The sequence below is a fragment of the Polyodon spathula genome, chromosome 20 (assembly GCF_017654505.1).
Source record: "Polyodon spathula isolate WHYD16114869_AA chromosome 20, ASM1765450v1, whole genome shotgun sequence".
NCBI classification, from domain to species: domain Eukaryota; kingdom Metazoa; phylum Chordata; class Actinopteri; order Acipenseriformes; family Polyodontidae; genus Polyodon; species Polyodon spathula.
In genome coordinates, this window is record NC_054553.1 from 11,759,500 (window position 1) to 11,783,329 (window position 23,830).

Below are 23,830 nucleotides of genomic sequence, written 5' to 3' on the forward strand. Positions count from 1 at the left end.
TTTAGTTAGACATTATTTTAAGTCTAATGTATGATTTGCAAAATCCTTTGCCAATTTTAAATTAACAGTACATACTGTGTTTTCTCCTTGTTTAATTCTGACATGTCATGCAGATCTTGCTATAACAGCATTTGTATTCACAGAAGGTGGTGTACTGGGAGTAGATTGTGTGTATTTCTCATTGACTGTCAATTTTAACGTTTTTGATTTTGCTTTCTGCAAACCAGATGTCCTCTGTTTCCCAAAGTTTCATTTTGGCAATACAGCAATTCCTGTGAAATTTTCCATTCCTGCAAACGTGTACAGTGTGTTTTATACGGTGTAGTAATAAATATGATTTGTTCATTCCATGATTATTTTTCTTATGTTGAATATTCTGATATTTCACGATTTGAATTAGCTTATGAAAATTGTAAAATTGATATGTATATACACTTTGAACATTTAAACAGTCATTTTTTACTTAATATATTTCTGGCAGATGCAAGTACGCATGTCTGATTTGGAAAACTGCTGTTTTAATTCAAGAATATTCAAATGGCTCAGGCTTCGTGTTACTGTTACCTTTCCTAAATCCACAATCAAGGCGTTACATACTTTAGTAAAATGATGCAGTGTGTTTCAAAATATTGAATTTCATTTTTTGGGTGGAGTAAATTTGCTTGTGATGTTTGGCTGCAAGGAAGACGCGTCGTGATATGAGTGAATTAATGCATGTAAAGGAGCCTATGCAAAGACAGGCTACCCTAGGTAGTGAAAGACTCTATTATTAATATAACACAATACCTCAATGCTTTTTTATATGCAAGCCCCAAGACTACAAGGAAATGTTGCACAACCAAACACCAGATTTCTATTTCATTATATCAGTCTTGCAGCATAAATAACTGTGCTGGTATACACATGCATTTGTTATAATTAAATCACAGCATGAATGTACTATATATGATAAATTAAACTCTGTGGTTGGCTGAACAAGATCACATGACTGTGCATTAGGAATTATCTTATGCATGGCTTGGATTATTTTCTTTTAATATATATTATAATCACCCACCAAAATGTATATACCATAAGTATACATGTATAATATAGGGATATGTTTTTGGTATAAAAAATGGTATGCAGATGTCAGCATTCAAACCTTTTATATTACATTCTGATATATTCTGACAGCCCTGGTTAATATTTTCTAAGCAAATAAATCCTACACAGACTTAACTATAAAGTAAAAAAATTAAAAATAAAAAACACCTACACACCAAAGTATATAGAAATTAGGGCTTAAATTAGATTTAAAAAAAAAAATGATTGGTTAATTAATGGGAATTAGTTGGTTAATCGGTAGATAAATCCATGCACATTTTTAATAAAGGTAATGATCTTTAGCGGTTGTCCTGCATAGTAATATTAAAAAAATCAGTAGAAGACAGCTGAAAACACAAGACAGCTGAGCTGTGTTTCCGTTATCGGTTGTTTCCTCTGCCATAAGTAAAACTACGTACTAGGCTTCCTGTACTTCTGGTTTTATTGCATTTAGCAGAATCCGAGACACCGAAGAGATTAAGCTATTCTGAATCTCGTTAGAGGTACCCGAGAATACTATTACTGTTGACAAGTGATTGCTTAACATGCTGTCATAGTCAGCAATCAGAGAAAGTAATTCCACATAATTACCTCTATTTGAGGAATTGGTACCTTCGTCATGCCCTCTCAATGCCAGTTCTTGCTTGCCAAGGTAAACAACAGAATCAATCAAGCATTTAAGAACCTCATGGTTTCTTCTTACTTGCTCATTGTGATGTATCCCAATGCTTCTGCTTATCCAGTTGAACATCATTCTAGGTTTGTCCAAAAGTTTTTAGTGTTACAAGTGGCTTTGGGAACGCACGTGTTTTTGCGCTGACATCGTTAGACATCCTAGATTGCTGTAGCCAGCGTTGTTCCATATCGCCTGTACTGAACAAAAGACAGTTCCAGCTATATAATTATTTTAATTGACAGCTACCGGTAAGCCACGGATACCTTTCATACTTAGAATTTTGGAAGTGACGAGTATATCTCTTTCCTTCCTGTGTCAGTTCAGGTGTTTGTGGTGTATACCTCCCTTTTTTTAACAATCTTTATTTTTTCTGAGAGGTTTTTCTTGAAAATGGATTCGTAACCAAATCGACTACACTGTCTCCATTGTCTGACATTTTATTTGTAAAAAAACTATTTTGAAATATTACTTTGAAGTTCTCAATATAATTCTCAGTAATGGTCTCTATATCTCTATAAATATGTTAGGGTAAGCAATACGATTAATCTGTTACACATTTATGTCCCACCTCTGCTTACTAATGATTGTACAGCTGCAAAACAAGGGCAGATCTTTGACTTTCCCATTGGTTAAACACCCCAGACCTTCAACTGAAACAGAGAATCCCTTGAACGGTGTATGTCCTGCCTCTGCTCACTCATGATTGGACACCTGCATAACAATAGGCAGATCTTTGACTCTCCCATTGGTTAAACCTACTCAAGACCTTCAACCAAGGCAGAATACCTTCAACTGTTTATGCCCTGACTCTGCTCACTTATGATTGGACTGCTGCATATTAGGTGATTTTATATTATATGTAAAATAAATAAATAAATAATACAATTCTGCATGATTTAAATTGTAAAAACAATTAATCTGCGATCAACTGTAACAGATTAATCGGATTGGTTAACCAACTAGTCGGAATAGACCTTTTAGAGCTATGTCTCTCTATCTATCTAAAATAATTATCTATGGTATATACATTGTTGTGGGTAATTGTTAAAGGAATTGTTTTGACATACTACAACTCTGTATAGATAAAAATCTGATACTCTCTGTTTGTATTCACACAGCAACAGTCAGCATTATTGGGACCTGTTTCTCTGAGTCGTCTTTCATCTGACTAATGTTTTTAAAAAATTAAAAAAAAAAGAGAATGACATTCATGGCCATTGCACACAAAACTATTAATAAACCAAAACCATATTTAAAAGACATTTATTACAGCTGGACTGCTGAAGCAAACCGTAAGGTTAAGTGAGTTTAAATGAAATGGACCATTATTTTTTTGAGTTTATTGGAAAAGATGTAATGCCTTCACCAATAAACATGCAATGCTCCATTATATAAAAACTGCGGGGGGGGGGGGGGGGGGGGGACTTTGCTTTTAGTAAACAGAAGTAATACTTCAAACTAATTGTGCCATATTTGGTACTGACCTCTGACCTAACTCCCATGATTCTACTGTGTTAACACATCTAAGGAAAGACCTCAGTGATATTGATATACCTTGCATTCCTACAAAACAGCAGAATCAAAATTATTCTGACAGACGTTGTTTCCATGACTACTCAAGTCTGAGTAGTGCTGAATATCCAAATATTCAAATGAATTTTTTTTTTTGGCTTGTACTCTGATACAAAAATCAGATGTTCGTATTCGCTACATATGACAAAAATACCTTGCACTTCTCAACAGATTTTGCGTGACAGTTTAAAAAAAAAATGGCAAATTAAAAAGAGCTCTTTGTGAAGTGTGAGATTAATATGTATAAAAAAAAAACCAACAACAAACAACACAGCTGCTCTTGAGCCTCTATTTAAAAGTTTTAGACGGCAAAAAGTAAACAAACCAGATTATGTGCACGCACCATTTGGGATCTCTATGGAAAGCCATGTGCTGCTTTAGCGCGAGCCAGAATCTCATGGGACAGAAAAAAGGCAACCACGTAATTCTGAAATGCCTCGCTTAAACAATACCCAACTTCCTGAAATTGTTGTGCAGTGATTTTTAAACCTCATGTTATTACTTTATGAAAATGTGTCTATGGATGCTGTTTACTGTGAAGAAACGGCAATGGCTAGGAATGGGGGGGGGGGGGAAGTGTTGTTGGCTTTATGTAATAAACAAAACAATGTTAACCTGAACTGCTATTTGGAATCCTTTGTTTTGTAGTTTATTCACTGGGGTAAAGTAAGTCCCACACAACTTATTCTTTACTCCTGGGATAGTGTTTTTATGTTAACGTGTTGAATATTGTAAGGACTTGCTGTAAAATAAAGGCACACACACACAGGGCCCCATGCCCCTGCCGCTATGCTGTCTCTGCCTGCCTTTTGAGCAATATAATGGCTTTTATTACTTTTCGAAAAATGAAAGAATATCCAACCGAATATTTACATTATGAGCGAATATCCGAACATGAAATTCTTTGTTCGTCCCATCACTAGGGCTGAATAACCTCTCAGAATTGCATTCCACTGCAGTCAGTCCAAAACGGTGACATCACAATCGACCACCTACCTCAGCCACTTTAATGGTGTTTGTTTTATCTGGCTTTCCCCTGTTTTTATTAGAATTTAAACTGGATTTGTTTGACTTGTATCAATAACAAAGCAGTTAGTGCTGGGGGGAACACAGGATTTTCATGTTCATATATTCGCACATAATTTAATTATTTGTTTGGATATTTGTTTTAAAGTAATAAAAGCAGTTATATTGCTCAGAACTCAGGCAGAGACAGCATAGCGGCAGGGGGTTGGCCATGGCCCCTGTGTGTGCGTTTCATTTTACAGCAAGCCTTACAATGTGTTACACATTAAAGTAAAAAAAAAAATATATATATATATATATATATATATATATATCTATATATATATATATATATATATATATATATATATCTATATATCTATATATATATATCTATATATATATATCTCTATATCTATATCCCAGGAAAGAATACATTGTATAGGCCTTGCTTTACTCCAGTGAATTAACTACAAAACAAATAATGCCAAATAGCAGTTCAGGTTAAACGTTGTTTTTGTTTATTCCCGAAACAAATGGTACATAAAGTTGAAAACACATTTTATTTATTTTTTTTACTTTTCCATTCCTTGCCATTGCAGTTTCTTCACAGTAAACAGTGGCCATAGACATGTTTTCATAAAGTGGATAAAGCATTCAGCCTTGGCCTGCTAACGTAGTCTACTTTATGCTAGTATTCCCCTCCTACACTGATGCTCACCGTCCTACTGCCTTATAATGTAGTCGGTTCAGCTGTGTAAAAGTTACCTGCATTAAGGATGTCTTGCTGGTAAAAATAGAATTGAGATGATAACTTCTGCCTTGCAGAAAGTCCAACATAATAATGTCTGTTTAATGCAAAAGTATTTATTAAACTAAATTAGTTAGACCAATTTATTTCACAGTATGCACAGAGCCTACCTGTAGGGTGCTGCAGATGTGTTTTGTTCCCTATCCGCTTGTCTTGGGTTACAAATGAAAGAAAGAAACTCTTCAAATGGTGCATTCTGCTGCATTTTGGTAAGTCCTCTGTGTGCTCAGGAGCAGCTGCTGTATTAACAGTGTGCTAATTAGATTAATGACTTTCTAAATACATTTGCATGAAATGAATTACTACTGCAATTGATTTACAGGTATTAGTTTCTTAATTCCTCCTACAAGGAATGAACCATTTTAAGTGTCACTTTCTTTCTTAATGCAGTTATTTAATGGACTCTAATTTTAATTAGTGCAGTATGTAATCTCAACTGTCAGTATCATTTAAAATATTTTCTCCAAGCCAGAAGTGAATTGTTTAGATCAGTTATAGGTGGCAGAGGTAGAGCTGTGCTGTTTAAAGTGTTTACACACATTTAACCATTTCAAAAGTATGTATTTAATACACTATGGTGTTTACAGTGTAATGTGGTTTATTCAGAGTCTTTTTTCATATACAAACAAATGTGCACAGATCTAGTCTCGTAAACAGTAATGAGGTGGTGCACACAACAGTAACAGAACTTGTATAGATAGTTTTTCTGGTTACAAAGATTCTTTGTAAAGTTAAGTTGAAAGTTGCATGGTAAAAACATGTTTAATCTTAAGGTTTTGGAACTTACGGTAAACACATTTACATCCTTAATAAAAAGCACTGGATCTGGAATTTTGGCAAATCTAATATTACCGATCATCTTAACTATATTTTCCATCCAGTGCGTGTCTGTGCATTTGACTCCTCAGTTGTATAATTTTACATAGTTTGGGAATAAGGCTTGATGTATTGATGACTTGAACAATACTCATGGAATGAAAACGTTTTATTTTGTAGATGATGAATATAGCGGTTCCCTTCATGTTTAAATATGCAGTAGATGGTCTCAACCAGATGTCGGGAAACATGCTGAACCTGGATGACGCATCGAATACAGTTGCAACCATGGCAACGGCTGTTCTGATTGGCTGTAAGTACAGTTCTGTTATCTCTTGGCAGGTGTTGACTTTTTCTGGAAGGTTACCTCGTATTCTTTAGCAGGTGACCTTTTTGAGAAGATTAATTTGAATACAGCTCTTTAACTTCTTTTTGTTCGTGGTTACAAATCGCGCTGCCTCTGAGATTTGACTGCTGTATTCCAATCACAGACCACCTTTCCAGAAAACATTCATTTTGTGTGGAAACACTATCAACCCACATTTTAACCAGCAGTTTCAACTTCAACTAAAAAAAAAATGTATCTTAAGTTTGTGTAAAAAGCAAAAAAGAAAGAAGTTAGTAGCTAATTAACTAACTTTAATTCACGTAATCTACACATTATTTCAGACAATTTGAATGGTACTACTAACATTACATTAAGGATACCTATCAGAATTAGAAAAATTAAAGTCCATCGTCTAGAGATGTTTATACAGTAAGGCATGATTCGATAGTGTCCATGTTGGCAAATAGTGCAGGGGGATTAAACTGTAGTAAAAGAAGAATTAACCCTATGACATACCTATATTGAATATTATATGAAGCTGTGGATATTGAAACTTGGTGTCACTGTATGTGTATTTTATGTTGTCGCAAAAACACAAAAGGAATGCACTGAGAAGGTTATTTTGATCTCCAGTTGTCTCTCGATGCCACGCTCCTGTACTTTTCAGGGGAAAAAACAAAACCCTTTGTCTAAATCCTCTGATTATAAATATGTAGCAGGAGATCTCAGCTGCAGCACAGTGTTTATTATTCTGAAATGAATAGCCCTTTAATTTGGTGAAACCACTTTGATTCTTTCTATTCTACTGTTTCTTCTGTATGCCTCCTAATGCAGCTCTTGGGTGACTTGGTGAGCGGAGTAGTCTTTTGTATGACACTGATTGCTCTTGTGTTGTGTTTGTCATCTGTTGTAGGGGATGTATACTGTAGGTGTGTTTAAACCACAAATTAACAATGTAAGCATTGAAGTCAAAATAACTCGCTGTCTTTTGGACAGCCATGTTGGTCTAACTACTGTAATTGGTAGTCCTGATTTATAACTTAATCCTGCTCTACAATGTTATTAAACAGTTCCACTCGGGCTGTGCTTTTTGTGTTTTATAGTACATCTGAGTTATTTATTTTTCTTCTGAGTCGAATGCTATGGATTATATAAAACATTAGTAATGTGTTTGTTTTATTGTTGGACTCAGAGCTGTGTACAGTTAACAGGTTTGATTGGTCTTTCTCAAAAAATAATGCCCGCTGTAAAGGACATGGCCCAGCTGAATTTCTATGTGCTTTTAAAATGAAAACAAGATGCATGCTCAGCTTACAATAATTAATGTCCACTGCATTTGGCTAGCACATGCGGTATTGTTTTTTTTTTTTTTCCTGAGGCAGCTCAGAAAATTGAAAATGCAATGATCTCAATGTATAACCGTTACTAAACTAAACAAACTGTACTGCTTGGGGTTTCGCTGGATTCTGACACGCTTTTTAATGAGGCCGCTTAAGCCATTTACTCAGATACTCTCCCTGAAATAAATTGGCAGAAAGGCTAAGCTTTTAACACAAATAATGAAACATAAATACATTTTTCCCCCTTCAAATTTCAAACTCATCTTGTCACCTACTCTGAACGTCATCTGAGCCGATTGGTTTTCTTGACTGAATTAACATCCTGTAAAGCAGTCAAGACTGAAAAGAGTGGTTCATGTTATTGTATTTGTATACCGTTTTGAAATACTGCTGGGTTACATTACCGCCAATGCTGCAGACTGTAATTCTTCAATAACAAATGTTATTTCTGGTCTATATTTTGTTGAACAGAATTAATTCCTGAATAATATATATATATATATCTGTGTGTGTATTTATATATATATATATATATATATATATATATAGATATATAGATAGATAGATAGATATCTATATATATATCTCTCTCTCTCTCTCTCTCTCTCTCTCTCTCTCTCTCTCTCTCTCTCTCTCTCTCTCTCTCTCTCTATATATATATATATATATATATATATATATATATATATAAATATATATATAATCTGTTTTCTAATCTGCATGGTTGTCTTTTTTCAGTTGTATTCTCTTCTTGCTTTTCCTTTGTGTAAAAGTACCTTCTCCTTTAAAAATAATACAAAAAGAGAGACTCTCTCATATGCAGCTTATATTGTATTCTTAAAGGCAGCTATATTGCTTTATCAGTCAACCTCTACTCCCTTTGAAATGGCTACAACAAAGGAAGAGATGTCCCTTGGTAATAATAACGCATAAAGCTACGTAATAAAGATCCATCAATGCAGTTATTTTCATAGGCTTCTTTGTAGTGCTGTCTGAAGTCATAACTGAGAATTAATTTGCTGCGTTTTAACCCCTGTACTCTGTTGTCACTATAACTAAAAGAAGCTGGGTTGCTTTTTTTGGGCACAGTTTATTCAAAGCACTTACAGGGCGATGTAATGATAGGAAATAGATATAAATAAAAATAATCTTGAGTTACGCTACACCCCAACACTATACAAGGGTTGTTCTTGTTTGGTGGTCTCAATTATTTTGCATTTTTCAGTCTCTGCTTGAGAGGCCTAAGACTGAATAGCAGACAGGGGCTGAAGCTAGCACCATTGCCCCTTCCCTTTCAGAGGCACTACATTGTTGAGATGAAATGTCTTACAACTGAAAAACAAACACCAATGTGTAAATGCATTCACTGCAATTGCTAACTGAGTGCATTTACACATTGTCAATTTGCTTGAAAGGATTGCCAGCAATAAGCTCAACTTCTTTTCAAGTGGACACCGTGCTTACTCAAAATAGAAAAATGCAATGCAAAATACTCATCAATAACAGTGGCAGATGCACTGTGTGTCAGATCAACTTAAATCTCATATTGCATATTTAACATCCGTGGGTAAAGTATCCCATAAACTGTAGGACTAGAATTGCAGGAGTAGGAATATGAAGACGTGACGTGTTGCGATACATGCAAGTTGCTCTGTTCCTCTCTTTCAGATGGAGTTTCACGTGCTTGTTCGTCTCTTTTCAATGAATTACGGAATGCCGTGTTTGGAAAGGTAGCTCAGAGCTCCATCAGGAGAATAGCCAAAAATGTCTTTCTGCACCTTCATAACCTGGATTTAGGATTCCACCTCAGCCGGCAGACAGGAGGACTCTCCAAAGCCATTGATCGGGGCACCAGAGGCATCAGCTTTGTGCTGAGTGCTTTAGTCTTCAACTTGGGGCCCACTCTGTTTGAAGTTGTACTCGTCAGCGGGATTTTAGTAAGTACAACTTTAAAATGGCCTCAAAAAAATTTAGGAATGGTAATTAACTTTGTTTACAGATGTTCTTGGAGGAAGCTCATTCATATTAATCCTGTCCCGGCAGCACATAAAACATCCACAGGGCGGAAAAAGTCGTCTTATCTACAACAACTTTTTTCTTCAAAATGTATCTCAGGTTTCTGTTTAATGCAAGGCTAATAGTGGCTCTCTGAAAGCTTTTGACATAACAATTTATTCTAGGTTGTGGGGGAGAAGAAATGCTGGGTGAAATTGTTTAGTGAAGTAAAGGTGCCTTTCTAGTTATGAAAGGTGGTTAGAGAATATTGTTTTATAAATGTGTTGCCATTCTAAAGAAAATTGATTTGTTTCACCAAAGTGGAATAAATTCAAGGAAATTGTGGCCCTGTTTGTGTTCAGCTTTAGTGTGAGCGCAGAATTCCACTGCATTAACTGATTGCAATGTATCTATATATTTTGCTATTTTTTTAAATTGTTAGATATTATTGGCAAGCTTGAACAGGAATGGTATTTCCAGGTTCTTTGACAATAAATCTGTCATTTAGAGTTCAGTGATTTCTCTCTCTCTTTTTTAATGAGCTCCGATTTCATCGCCAAAATCGAAGGAGAAAACAGTTGAATGGCTCCCTCTGTGCTTTTATATCCCATTAGAAACAGTACATTGAATAGAGAATTGTTCAGTGTATTAACTGTCCTGGCATTTTAAAGCGTGTTATACATTGCCTGCGATAAGGAGCCCGAAGGGTAGTTGGTTTCTTTTTCTCATACTCTTTCAGATTGGTTCCTGTTGCGAAATGTGTTTCACTCTAGTTTTTATCTATTTTTATCTAGTGTAGAGATTACATTTTTCTGGCTGAATTATTAGTTTGGATGAAACAATTTGTTTTTCCCTCTGACTGTTGATCCTAAACTTTATCCAGCACTAAAATGATGCAACATATGAAAAGTACATTTTTTTGACATTTTCTTTCATTCCAGTATTTAAAAGCTAGCATGGTTGCATAAGAGCTTTCTAAAAACCTACAGGAAGCCTTTCCTTCAGCAGGTTGCTTGTCAAGAGGCTTTAATTGGTAGTTACCCAGCTGGCAAATGTACAGCATACTAAGGTTTTAGTTTGACCTTGAGAGGAGTTTTAACCCTTTAACACTGCTCCAATGTGCTTTCATTCACTTACATTATCAACCAGCTCTGTGAAGTCTGTGAATGCCTTTTCCTCTCTGAATTTTTACATGTGAGTGGGGTCAGTATTTGTCTATCCACAACTTATCCACCATTGAAAATAATAATAAAAAATGTTTTTAATAGTAAACTAATTTTAAACTGAAAATCTGAACACTGCTGAGGACAGACCTACAGTGACCAAGGTACAAATCATGTAATTTGGTGCAGTGCTGGGTATTAAACAAGATGTTATTAATTGAGAAGGTAATGTAAATCCTTTTTGTGTGATTTTGTGTAGTGTTCTTAATGTCCTCTCCCCCTTTTCGTTCTGTCTTTCTCAATGTAGTATTTTAAATGTGGGGGCCATTATGCATTAGTCACCCTGGGCACACTCTCAGCTTATGCAGCGTTCACAGTGGCAGTTACGCAGTGGAGGTACAGTACTTAAATACAGTTGGATAAAATTAAAAAGTGATTGTGTGAAAGTCTCAAGTAGTTCTCATGATGGTTTTTCACCCTTTTTTAAGGACTCGGTTCAGAGTAGAAATGAACAAAGCTGATAATGAGGCAGGAAATGCTGCCATCGACTCGCTACTCAATTATGAGACTGTGAAGGTAAGGTTGTGTGTGTGTGTGTATAAAACTGTGTGTTTCTCTGTTTCATCTGTTGTAACATGAGCTCAGAAAAGTACATTGGTCAGCAGGCAGTTTATGTTGGACCTGATTTTAAGTGCGTTTGGAACTGACAGATACGATACACTGCCTGTTTCTGATTCTCTCAGTAACAGCTAAAGGATGTACAAACCATGCTTTATAATCGGATAAGCAGTTTTGTGTTAAAAATAAATAAATAAACATACGTAGGACAGAGAGGCATACAGGTCTGTATACCTTCAGATTATTATAGACTTAAAAACAGTGCTTAGAATGTCATCACAATAAGCAGTATTCTACAGTTTATAAATTACATTTATGAAGAAAAGAAAAACAATAATGAAGGAAATATTATATGTATTGCTAGCACTTGGTATACAAGAATGCTAACATTTAAACATCTCTTCTGGAAACCTAAATCTATAAACCACTTAAAAATACCTGGGTTAATGAGGTTCTCACTTCTTGAGACAGAGAGAGAAATAGCCAGCCGAATCAACAGTGTTGATTTAAAGGATTAAGGTAACATCTGCAAATTATAATGAAAATGGAGCTGTGATTTCCTTTAATAGGTGGGTAACCGAGAAAGTAAAAGACACATATATGGGTAAGGGGGAGAAGTGCAAATTAGCAGTTATTTGATATTTTAATAAAAAAATGCCATTTTGATCAGAGGTAGCCATGTCCTAAACTTTGCACATCTCCAATAATATGATAATATTTTATATTGTATTGCTATAAAGCATTACAGAGAATCATTGTATATTTTACCTGACTTTATTTTTTTTTTTAAATTAAAAAAGCAACCCTGATTTTGTTTATTCTGATGTTGTTTTATAATAGACTACTGGCAGTCCACAGCTTTTAACACAAGCACATTTATTAACTATCTGTTGAAAGATCATGATTATATTTTTTCAAGTATAGAATATATTTTTGGTACTGGGTTAAAGATAATATCTTTAAGGAATAGAAAGAAGACAAGCGTTGAATTGACAACAGAGCTTGCAGAAGGCACAGCTGTTTTCCATCAAATCAACAGTACGAAGGCCACTCTAAGTCAGGACTTGCAGGATGTGATGCAGTAAGAATACCTCTGTTAAGAAAGGGGAACAAGACTAAAAGGCTAAAATATGCACGAGAACACAGAAATTGGACTATGGAACAATGGTCAAAGCTGCTTTGGACGGTTGATGGATGGACAACAACACCTGTGCCCTCTGCCAGTTCTGTTGTCAATTCAACACCTGTCCTCTTTCTATTCCTTAAGGATATTATCTTCAAGTATTGCTCGTCCTTGTTAGACAGCTTTTTGGGTCTTCCAGTACTGGGTTTGTCAATTACAGATGTCTCCCTTGTATTCCAAATCACAAGAATGAAAGCCTCTATCACTATATTCCCTGTATGCCTGCAGGCTTGGAAAGGCATTAAGACTTAAGCTATCTTTTCTATACAGGTTTAACTGTGTGTTTCAATTAATTCCAGCAATGTGTTTCGTCTCCCTAGTATTTTAACAATGAGAAATATGAAGCCGAGAAATACGATGGGTATCTGAAAGTCTATGAAGCGTACTCGCTGAAGACCACCTCGACACTCGCGATGCTGAACTTCGGGCAGAATGTTATCTTCAGCGTCGGCCTCACTGGTATCATGATTCTTGCGAGCCAGGGGATCATGTCAGGTTAGAAAACTAAAGAGCTTCTTTTCAGTGCAGAAGAAAGGTAACTGGGGGATTGCCCTCTGTCCTCTTCCTATGAGAAGGCCTCTGTGTTTCAGTATCTAAGTAGCACAAGCTTTGCATGTATTTATTTATTTGCTTTGTATTTATTAGGCGTTTGTGGGGGGGGGGTAGAAGCCAATAATGAAAATGTAGTCTGCTTTTTAACCCTATATCGAGTCGGTCAGATCTGCTGTCTTTCCCATTGTGACTGAAATGTACTTAACAGGCAGATGCAGATTGTGTATATATAACAGAATATATTGAGTATTCACACTGTCATTTGTCTAACAAATGAATCGTGTGAGAAGCAGCCTGTTTAAAATATGTGTGCTATAATTGGTATGTTTTGTGTTCCGCCCCTAAATTAATTACATTAATTTGTAACTTGTCCCAACTTGGATTTTGGGGATGAAGTACACTTTTGTCCCTATGCATTCACATCTTGTGTGTATGTGTTCAGGAAACCTGACGGTGGGAGACTTGGTGATGGTCAATGGGCTGCTCTTCCAGCTGTCTCTCCCCCTGAACTTCCTGGGCACTGTCTACAGAGAGACCAGGCAGGCCCTCATTGACATGAACACATTGTTCCTTCTACTCAATACCGACACCAAGATTAAGGTAAGGGCTTAAACACACACACACACACACACACTGTTCACCTGTTTTTCAGTGTTCTTGATAAAGTGCAATTCATTCCAGTCATTTAGATCATTTATTGCATAGGTTATGCAATGCATTTACCATACCTCTCTGGGCTTTCACTGTGCTTTTTATTACATTTTGCTATGATTTTACTATGGCAAACTTTCATAAGGGAAACTAGTTGGCTTTTTTTTTTTTTTTTCCTGTCACTGATTTAATGAACTGTGGTGCCCATATCTCCTAAAAGAGGTTGTAGTCGCTTCAGACTTTACAATATATAATTGCCTCTTGGATCGGTTGATCGAGTTTCTGGATCAATTCTGTGATTCATTGTCCTTTAAGACACAGCTTGCCCCTTTTTTGAGGGAATGATGTATTTGTAATTGTTCAGTTTACTTGTTATTGTTTATAACCAGCTAGCAATAATGGCGAAGGCAAAAGTTAAGTTAGTTTTAGGGCTGTATTTAATTAATTTACTGGAGACTTAATTAAATTACATTTTTGAAAGGAGAACTACTATGCTACTAGGACCTATTCAACTCATTTTTTCAGTACAATTAAGTTTGATATTAATTCAACTTTACTAGAAGCCAACAACAAATTAGTTTCAAGAATATGTTAATAAAGTATAGAAGCAGATGGAGTCAACACCAGGCTACTAGAAACAGCACTGCAATATGGAAAGTGACACCTCCTCATTTTGTTAATCTACAAGAACAACAAACCTTTGTACCCTTTTTGTTCTTGTTTGGTGAAGCTCCAGTCAGGGTAATGTGCTCATGTTTGAGTAGCTGAACTGTTTCCCTCTCTCATTTCTCTCATGTAGGATAAGGACCTGGCCCCTCCTTTGATGATAACTCCCCAGGACGCCACCATCAAGTTTGAAGACGTGTATTTTGAGTATCAGGAAGGCCAGAAAGTCCTGAACGGCGTGTCGTTTGAAGTGCCAGCGGGGAAGAAGGTGGCCCTTGTAGGCGGCAGTGGGTCAGGGTGTGTATCAACCTGGGTTTTTAGTTTGGCTTCTTGCAGTATTGTTCATAATAAGACTAGTTCTTATACTTTCATAATGATTCCCTTGAATATTGTTACAAAGCCTGTTGCGTATATGAATGTACTGTAGTTTTTTGTTAAGATTGTCTACACTGTTGAAGGTATTAAAATTACTTCTCTAGAATATGAAAGTTCCTTTTTAATAAAAAAAAAGTACTGTATTGCTTTATTTTATGTCTTGTGTTGCTGTTCTATTAAATGTAACCCAGTATGACTTCTCATCTTAACATGGTGTATTTTACTTGCATAAGCCCATATATCCTACAGCCTGTGCACTTTTGCTGAGGCCAGGTATGCTTTGTTTTTGTTTACACATTTTTAGGTGATGCTTTTCTGTCCACATTTCAAATGGGGAAATACAATACACTGCATCAGACAATCATTAGTGTCACAGTCATTTTTTCAGTGTATTAAGTTAACTTCAACTGACTAAATAAAAACTTGGGCACAAGTTGAAAGGGGAGAAGATTGTGGAAGGCTTGTGCTCTGTGTCACAGGCTCCCTGTTAAACTGCCAGTTACTGGAGAGGAGTTCGTTTCTGGTTTGATGGAGACAATTTTCTAAGCCTCTTACTGCAGTTACAAGAACTATTCTATACGTAAAGTAAGTGGTCTAATCATCCAGGGTGATGGGAGGATTGCTCAGCCAAGCTGGAACTGTGACAGCTCCTTGTTGTTCAGTGGGCTACAAGGACATTTGAAAAGTCCTTTTGATTCAGCTTTTCAAAACTGAGGCAATTCTCCTGCTCCCAGGGACCACACTCTATTGAAATGTCATCAATTCATTTACGTTTATAGCACCCTACAAACCGTACGATACTCAAGTTTGTAAAATTCTGGAAATTCATGACATTATTAAATGTTAAATATATAATTTAAAATAAGTCGTTTTTTTATTCCTAAACAAAATGAATTGCTGTTTTTAATTGTTTAATTGTTTAAAATTATGTATCGCATCTTATCACAAGGCGAGTCACCTGCGATGTTGACACGTCAACTGTCTTTGCAACAGCAGCCTAAGAAACCACAGGAGACTCCTGCTCCTTCAAGAGTTCAACATGCATTATGCAATTTACACAAGTCGCAGCGTAATCACATCCTTACGGCACTGTGCTACGCGAACCTGTCTTGCTCTGAAAAGCAACCTCCATTCATTATTTGAAAATACTGTATCCCAATTAAACGAAGTGATGTCCCAATTAAACAACATAAATAGCATTGGGAAGAACAGTCTCCCAGAGTTGTATCCCATTAACCATAAATCCCAATTTATCAGTGTCCCGATTAGGCGGCGCCGACTGTACAAGACTCACAATTCGATAGTGTCTTCAGCAGGACAGTTGTAGTGACATCAATGTACTAGGCTTGTCTTCAGTTGATGTACTCTGGGTGGGCAGAGATGTACAACCAGTGCTTCCAAACAGTGTGGACCAGCCTTGGCAGCATCCCCAGACAGCTTGTTGCTGGCTGCCAGGGAATGAGTCGTTTACCTGCCAGCTTGTGATCAGGGCCATTGGGGTCTGTTTCCATGAAAAACAGTTTAACCAGAACATGAAATGCAATGTTAATTACTTGCATTCGATTTCACTGTTTGCAAGCAATTATGATACCAATAAAATCATATCTACTATATGATGTGTGGCGCTTGGTGTACATTTTCCTCTGTTCCTGGGCACGTAACAGTAGAGCGGACAGATAGTACAAACACAACTGAAAGCGAAAACCTTGGGATTGACAATAAGTGCTTCTGATTTCTATTTGGGATTGAAGCTTAAAAGAACCACATCTGAAATTGGAGGTCACAAAGAAAGCAGATAGCAATCAGAAGGCTGGTTATGCATGCTCAGAAAGATGGGTCTGGGTCATGAAGTGTTTCACAAGCATGCAGAATAATATTGTATTAATAATCTGGGACAAGACAGGAGTTATATGTGAATGAATCTCAGCACATCGGGGGGGGGGGGGGCGCAATAACTTTAAAACCGGTTCCTTTTTTTTTTTTTTTTTTTTTTTTGCATTATGAAACAAAAGGAGACATTTGTACAGTTTTTAACCTAAAAGCGCTTTCAGATTAATGTTTAATAGAGGCACTTGAATGTTTATTAAATGTAGTATTTATTATTTTCCCTCTGATTTTAGGAAGAGCACAATAGTAAGATTGCTGTTCCGTTTTTATGAACCCCAGAGAGGAAACATCTACATTGCTGGTCAGAATATCAGAGAAGCCAGTTTGGACAGCCTAAGGAAAGCGCTTGGGATTGTACCACAGGTGAGAACACAAACCTGCACATTTGTGGAATACCGTCTGTTGCATCCACCAAAGTGATGGCGTAAAATGGATATGCATAGCTGGTCGCAATGGGGAAATATATTTATTTGAATAATTATTTCTACTAGTATTTCTACTTGGATATTTGTCTTTGGCTGTCTGTCAATACTTGTGTAATTTGTATTGTTCTCTTTCAATTGTACTGAAATACGGTTACAGCATTCTTTAATATATGTTTATGAAAATATTTTAATCTGTACAAATGCCAGTTGTCTGTTTTATTTGAATATCTTTCATGAAGTAAATCTACAACATAATGCATGGCTTTATTCTTAGTAGTATTTGCTTCTGGGGTCTGATTCTGCATGTAATCACAGGTGCACAGTGTGGAATTCAGCAGTTTACTGTGACTTTGCAAGTAGCCCTCTTGATAAGGTCTTGTGTTTGGAATCTTGAACTGTTCTTTGAATGATTTCGGAATTGCAAATTGAGATTACAGATACAACACCAAATACTGTTGAAACCTGGACTGAAGGAGGTTACTGTGTACGAGAAGACTAAAACAAATGGAGGAATGAAGGGTGTGTTTTCTAAGTTGTTAATAAATGCCTGACCTATCAGCAAATGTATTTGATTAATATGTTATAAAAATGAGTCCTGTTTTACCCTTCTGTAGGAAGCAAAAAAATAAATAAATGTTTTCATCACCTTGTTTTTCTTTTGCAGGATGCTGTTTTATTCCACAACACAATCTTCTATAACCTTCAGTACGGGAACATCAATGCATCGCCTGAGGAAGTGCATCAGGTGGCGAAACTAGCAGGAATTCACGATGCCATCCTGCGAATGCCCAATGGTTACAACACACAAGTCGGGGAGAGAGGACTGAAACTGTCAGGTCTGTAGCGTTTCTTTTATAGGTGGTTTACCTTGGACGGCATTATGGAGTGCATAATGCGTCTGTAGCCTGGAGATTGCAGGAGATTGCAGGTTAGAATCCAGGCTATGCCATTGCTGATCATGACCGGGAGCTCCCAGTGGGCGGCGCACAATTGGTCGAGCACCACCCAGCTAGTGAGAGCTTGGGTCGGCAGGGCAATCCACGGTTCACCACGCCCCAGCGACCCCTGTGACTGATAGGGCACCTGCGGGTCTGCAGTGGAGCCATTCAGATCTGTGTTGTCCCTCGGTACTATAGGTCTGGTGGTTTCACTGTGGATCCGCGGTGTGAAAAAGACGGCTTGGCAACGACACTTTTCGGAGTTTGAGTGTGCCAGCCGCAGTTTCCCGAGTTGCCAGGGGGTTGCAGTGGTGAACCGGTATTAATAATAAAACAATTGGCAATTCTAAATTGGGGAGAAAAATGGCGTAAAAACTGGCAACTACTAAATTAAAAAAAATAAATAAATAAAATAGGACCTTGGTTTTAAGTCTCAAAGGACTGAGCACAAGGAGGTTAACACTTTGTGGTCCTGTGTCGGACCAGATCCTACATTACAATTTTCCATTTCTAGTGATGTTGGACCTAAAAACCTTTTAATTGCTGAGTGAGACCAATAGGAGCCAAAATGAAGCCAAAAAAAAAAGGGGCGTATCTGATAGCATCATGCACCACAGAGATAACACGGACATAAACAAAGAAGATAGCTGCTTCTGCATTCAGTGCTCACATTACGGACATTTGCAGAGATTTTTGAGATGTTATAGTAATAAAATAATGACTTGGATCGAATTATAGAGGAGTTTGTTGATATAACGAGTGATCACGAGAGGATTTATCAGTATGCACGTCTGTAAAGAGGTGTGTGAAAAATACAGCGAACAAGGAGTGGGGCTTGGCTGGAGATACAGTACTGAGTGTCCTTTTGCGATTCAGTGCCTTTTAAACCTATTTTACTCTGGGGGGAGGGGGAGGATTTAAACAGCGCGTATAAAATAAACGGCGCATGTGAAAATAAATTAGGAGTTGACATGCCCGACAAGCCCTGAATAAATGGACCGCTAAGGGTTAAGTGACTTGCTTAGGGTCAACCACAGTGATTTGAACCTGGAACATCCTGATAGCAAGCCCCTTTCTTTAACCACTGGACCATCATGCCTGTTGATTATGCTGAGCGCCTGAGTCAGATATTGTTGGGTTATAGGACGACAAACTTCTGTATATGAGGGGAATATCGGCATGTGTAGGGTTTCTCTGTGATGTGTCGTTGAACAGAGCTCTTGAACCGTGCACTCTGATTGGCTAAAAGATCCTCAGCAGTCTCTTTCTTTTCATATCAAGCTCAGCTGGGTGTGACATTCTGCTTATGCAATGAACAGAATAGCTTTTTTTTTTTTTTTTTAATTACCATAACATCAATAGCAATACATATTTAAAATAAATTGCTGCATATTGATACCAACACTCCAGCGAGGTAGCCTTAGCGTTCTGAAGTTTGTTTGTGTTTGTAGTCATTTTGTTCCGGGGTCCTTCATTGTGGGGTTTAATGAAGTAGGATCATTGTGAATGTGTTGTTTGTTTTTGCTAAGTTATTGAATACCTTATTTCTTCGAATTTAACACAAACTTTTTTTTAACCTTTTTTTGCTTGTCAAGAGTAGCCTGCATCTTAAATTAGAGTACAGTATAGTGATGTGTGTATTAAAATTGCCAACAAAAGACGTGACTACCCAAGTACACAAACAGCAACATGACACTGCTGAGAAAAGACGAACAAAGACGTCTGCCCGAATACACAAGCAGCAACGTGATTTACTACTGAGAAATGATGAACTAAAACGTTACCGCCTGATCTTGAATCATCCATGACATACAGGCATCCATTTTCAAAGAAGAGTCATTAGCTTCCTGAGAAATTCAAAGCAGCTTTTACAATTTCAGCATTTCTAACAAACAGCACCAGCTTGGACAGATCGGAAATGCTGATCAGACCCCTGTGTTTTTCGATGTGCCAAGCAATACCACAGTTCACAAATTAGGAGAAAAACAGATGTGAGTAATCTCCCATACGCGTATGTTATGCCCTGTTAGTTGGTATTGTGCATACTGTTGTGTTTGCAATGCAGTCAGTGCTGTCGTGTTGCTGGGTTACATGTTGCCTGATCCTTGTGGAGTGCTTGGTGTTGCCGGGCTGTGTGATGCCGTAAGTGAGTGGTGTGTGTGTACGACAGGGACACCATCTTAAGTACTATACAGTATGCAGCACAATAAAAGAGCTCTATGGTTAATCTATAACACTGTTTGGTATCAGTTTTGTACAGTACAACAGCGTAATTGAGGTTGTATCTTTAGTAAATGCATATTTATTTATTTGTTTTATTTTTTCCTCAAAATGAGGGTGGTAAATTTGCACTGTGTCTTAAATTCTAAAGTCTTAAGTAATACAGTAGATTTCACAATAACCTACTGATTAATGGCCTTGGGATAATTTATCAAAACCCTACAGAGTACTTTTCATAATTGTGTAGTTGGAAACAAGTAGAAGGGAGAGTTGGTAAAATGAATCACAGTTATTAAAACAACTAACCTGGATTACACCGTGTAATTTTTTTTTGGTTCCTGGGTAGTAAGTGTTATTTCCTAATTGCTTATGCCTCAAAAGTATAGAAAATGGCTATTATTCCCCACAAACTTTGCTTTTGTGACCAGGACAGTGATATTTTGAAATTTACCTATTTTCCAGAACATTCCAGATAGATTCAGTGCTGAGTAAACTTGGAGTAACTTCTAGAACTTTCCAGTAATATAAATAGTAGTATAAATACAGGGGCCTTAAGCCCACCAGTTCAGTTTAGTTCCAGCTGCCTAAGTGGATGCATATCTGCATTTTTCTGAGATGGCATCAAGAGGCTGCAAGTGTCCGGCAGACGCATTTTGCTATGTCTGCGGCCAATTTATCAAGACAAGAGCGAAAAAGTACTCCGTGGAAGCATCTGCTAAGATGTGTGAGACCTACAAGGCATATTTCGGCATGCCTGTCGGGGATCAAGACAAACCCTGGGCACCTCATTTCACCTGCGAGCACTGCAAAAAAAGCTCTGGAAGGTAAGATGGACAATTGTTGCTTGGAATTTTATGTTATAAAATTTGTTAATTTTTAAAATTGTAAAAGTTTTTAATTTTAAAATGTTTTACAATTTTCAATGTTATTGAAAATATATATCATATATGAAAAATGTTGTGAGAATCTCTTACACATTAGTCATGGGTGAAATAAATGTATTTTTTTTAAGATGGTACAGAGGGGTAAAGAGAGCCATGAAGTTTGCTATCCCAAGAATTTGGTGGGAACCCACTGACCACTCAAGCAACTGGTACTTCTGCATGGTGGACCCTTCCAAACGTCGGACTGGCAAGAATGCACCTACTATCACGTATCGGGACCTTCCTTTATCCATCGCCCCGGTGCCACACTGCCATGAGCTCCCTGTACCCACTCCTCCGGAGAGAGAGCAGCCGTCTTTAGAAGAGATCAGCAAGTCAGAGAGCGAGGAAGACGTTGTAGATCCAGATGACAATTTCAGAGGTGGAGCGGAGGAGAGAAACCCATACTACCCCAAACAAAAAAGACCTCAACGACTTGATTAGAGATCTTGGTCTCACCAAGTCCAATGCCGAGTTTTTGACGTCTAGGCTCAAGCAGTGGAACTTGTTGGATGAAAGTGTGCAAGTCGCAGATCAGAGGAAGCGTCACCAACCTTTTTACAGCTTCTTCACCCGTCAAGATGGGCTCTGCTTCTGCCTCAATGTGACCAGTCTGTTCAAGGCAATCGGAATCGCCTGTAACCAGAATGAGTGGCGCCTCTTCATTGACAGCTCATCCAGGAGCTTCAAAACCGTGCTGCTCCATAATGGTAACAAGTACCCGTCACTTCCCCTGGCTCACTCTGTGCTCCTCAAAGAGGATTACAACAGTATCAAGACCTTGCTGGATGCATGATGTGTATGGCTGGGAGGTCATAGGAGACTTAAAAATGGTGGCATTCCTGATGGGTCTCCAAGGCGGTTTTACCAAGTTTCCCTGCTGTCTTTGCCTTTGGGACAGCAGGGACACCAAGGCGCACTACCACAGGTGGGACTGGCCACAGCGGACCGAGTTCTCTGTGGGGAGGAACAACGTCAAGTGGGAGCCACTGGTGGAGCCCCGGAAGGTGCTGATGCCACCACTGCACATCAAATTGGGCCTTATGAAACAGTTTGTCAGAGCTCTAGATAAGGAGTCGGCAGCCTTCAAGTACCTTCAAGACTTCTTCCCTAAGCTGTCTGAGGCAAAGGTCAAAGCCGGTGTCTTCGTCGGACCACAGATAAAGAAGATCCTGGAGTGCAATGAATTCCCCAAGAAGCTCACTAGTAAGGAGAAAGCGGCTTGGAACAGCTTTGTCGCAGTGGTTCGGGGCTTCCTGGGCAATCACAAGGCCGAAAACTATGTGGAGCTGGTTGAGACTCTGGTGAAGAACTACGGCACAATGGGCTGTAGGATGTCCCTCAAAGTCCATATCCTTGATGCTCATCTTGATAAATTCAAGGAGAACATGGGAGTGTACTCGGAGGAGCAAGGCGAGCACTTCCACCAGGATATACTGGACTTTGAACGCTGCTACCAAGGACAGTATAACGAGAACGTGATGGGAGACTACATTTGGGGGCTGATTTGTGAAAGTGATTTACAGTATAATCGTAAATCTCAAAAAACTACTCACTTCTATTGCTTTAGTATAAATACATGTTAATTTGGATTCATATGTTGTTTTTTTCTGACTTTATGTGAACGAGAAGACACAAATTCGCCCGTTTTCTCATTGGAAATAGGTACATTTCAAAATATCACTGTCCTAGTCACAAAAGCAAAGTCTGTGGGGAATAATAGCCATTTTCTATACTTTTGAGGCATAAGCAATTAGGAAATAACACTTACTACCCAGGAACAAAAATTGTGTTACATAGTGTTATCGAACCCATTAATCTTTGTTTTTTTTATTTTTTATTACTGTTTTATTGATGATCCAATTTTCAGAAAAACAGAATAAAATGAAATCATGAATATATCTGTAGATACATTTACAAAACAGTCAATCAAATACAAAAAAAAGGAAATGCCAGATTCTCCTGGTTTGAACACCCCCACCCCCACCCCGCAACTTTCAACTGAAAGTAAAATTTTCACCATTAATATCCGTTTTGTAATGACCATGTGCAAATAATGCTGGAGGGGAAATATCACATGAATAGAAAAAACTGCCTAGAAGTAGTTGCTCCGTGCATTGATTCAGACAATTGCTTATACCGTCAATGATGAAGGTTCAGATGACAGACTTGCGGTTCGGTTGTTTCAAATCGGATGATACAGACTCTGCAATCTGAATTGATTTACGCTTTCCTCGTGTTACTCTACAAACCATATTTTGGATTATTTGTATTTTTTTAAGACACTGCAAGAGCTTGTAACTCAAGAGCTTTTTTGCATTGAACGTTTCAATGCTATAGTGCTACTTTGGATGCTACATTAATGTATTATTTCGTGTTGTGTTTTCACACTGGACACTCCAATTTCTAAAGCCATTTATTTTAATGGACTGAATTTTCATGTGTTTATCTTTTTTAAATGTGCCGATTTATGCACTGCACAGTGTACCTTGTAAAGTGTAATGTTTGTTTTGTGACAAAACGGCATACCGCAACAACTTTCAATTGTATTTCACCAGTCAATAAATATGTTCACTGAACTTTACACCCCCGGCAGAGTC

The 23,830-nt window shown here is 37.6% G+C and overlaps 1 protein-coding gene across 2 annotated transcripts in view; it reads left to right on the plus strand.

Moving 5' to 3' along the window:
* LOC121295637 (ATP-binding cassette sub-family B member 7, mitochondrial-like) overlaps positions 1–23,830 on the plus strand; it is a 65,251-nt gene that overhangs the window by 28,004 nt on the left and 13,417 nt on the right. For both annotated transcript variants that reach the window (XM_041220537.1, XM_041220538.1), the window contains 9 exons: positions 6,147–6,279; positions 9,303–9,571; positions 11,100–11,188; positions 11,281–11,368; positions 12,914–13,088; positions 13,588–13,745; positions 14,596–14,759; positions 16,958–17,087; positions 17,814–17,985. In XM_041220537.1, the coding sequence (XP_041076471.1) occupies positions 6,147–6,279; positions 9,303–9,571; positions 11,100–11,188; positions 11,281–11,368; positions 12,914–13,088; positions 13,588–13,745; positions 14,596–14,759; positions 16,958–17,087; positions 17,814–17,985 (1,378 nt within the window). The remainder of the gene's footprint in view (positions 1–6,146; positions 6,280–9,302; positions 9,572–11,099; positions 11,189–11,280; positions 11,369–12,913; positions 13,089–13,587; positions 13,746–14,595; positions 14,760–16,957; positions 17,088–17,813; positions 17,986–23,830) is intronic.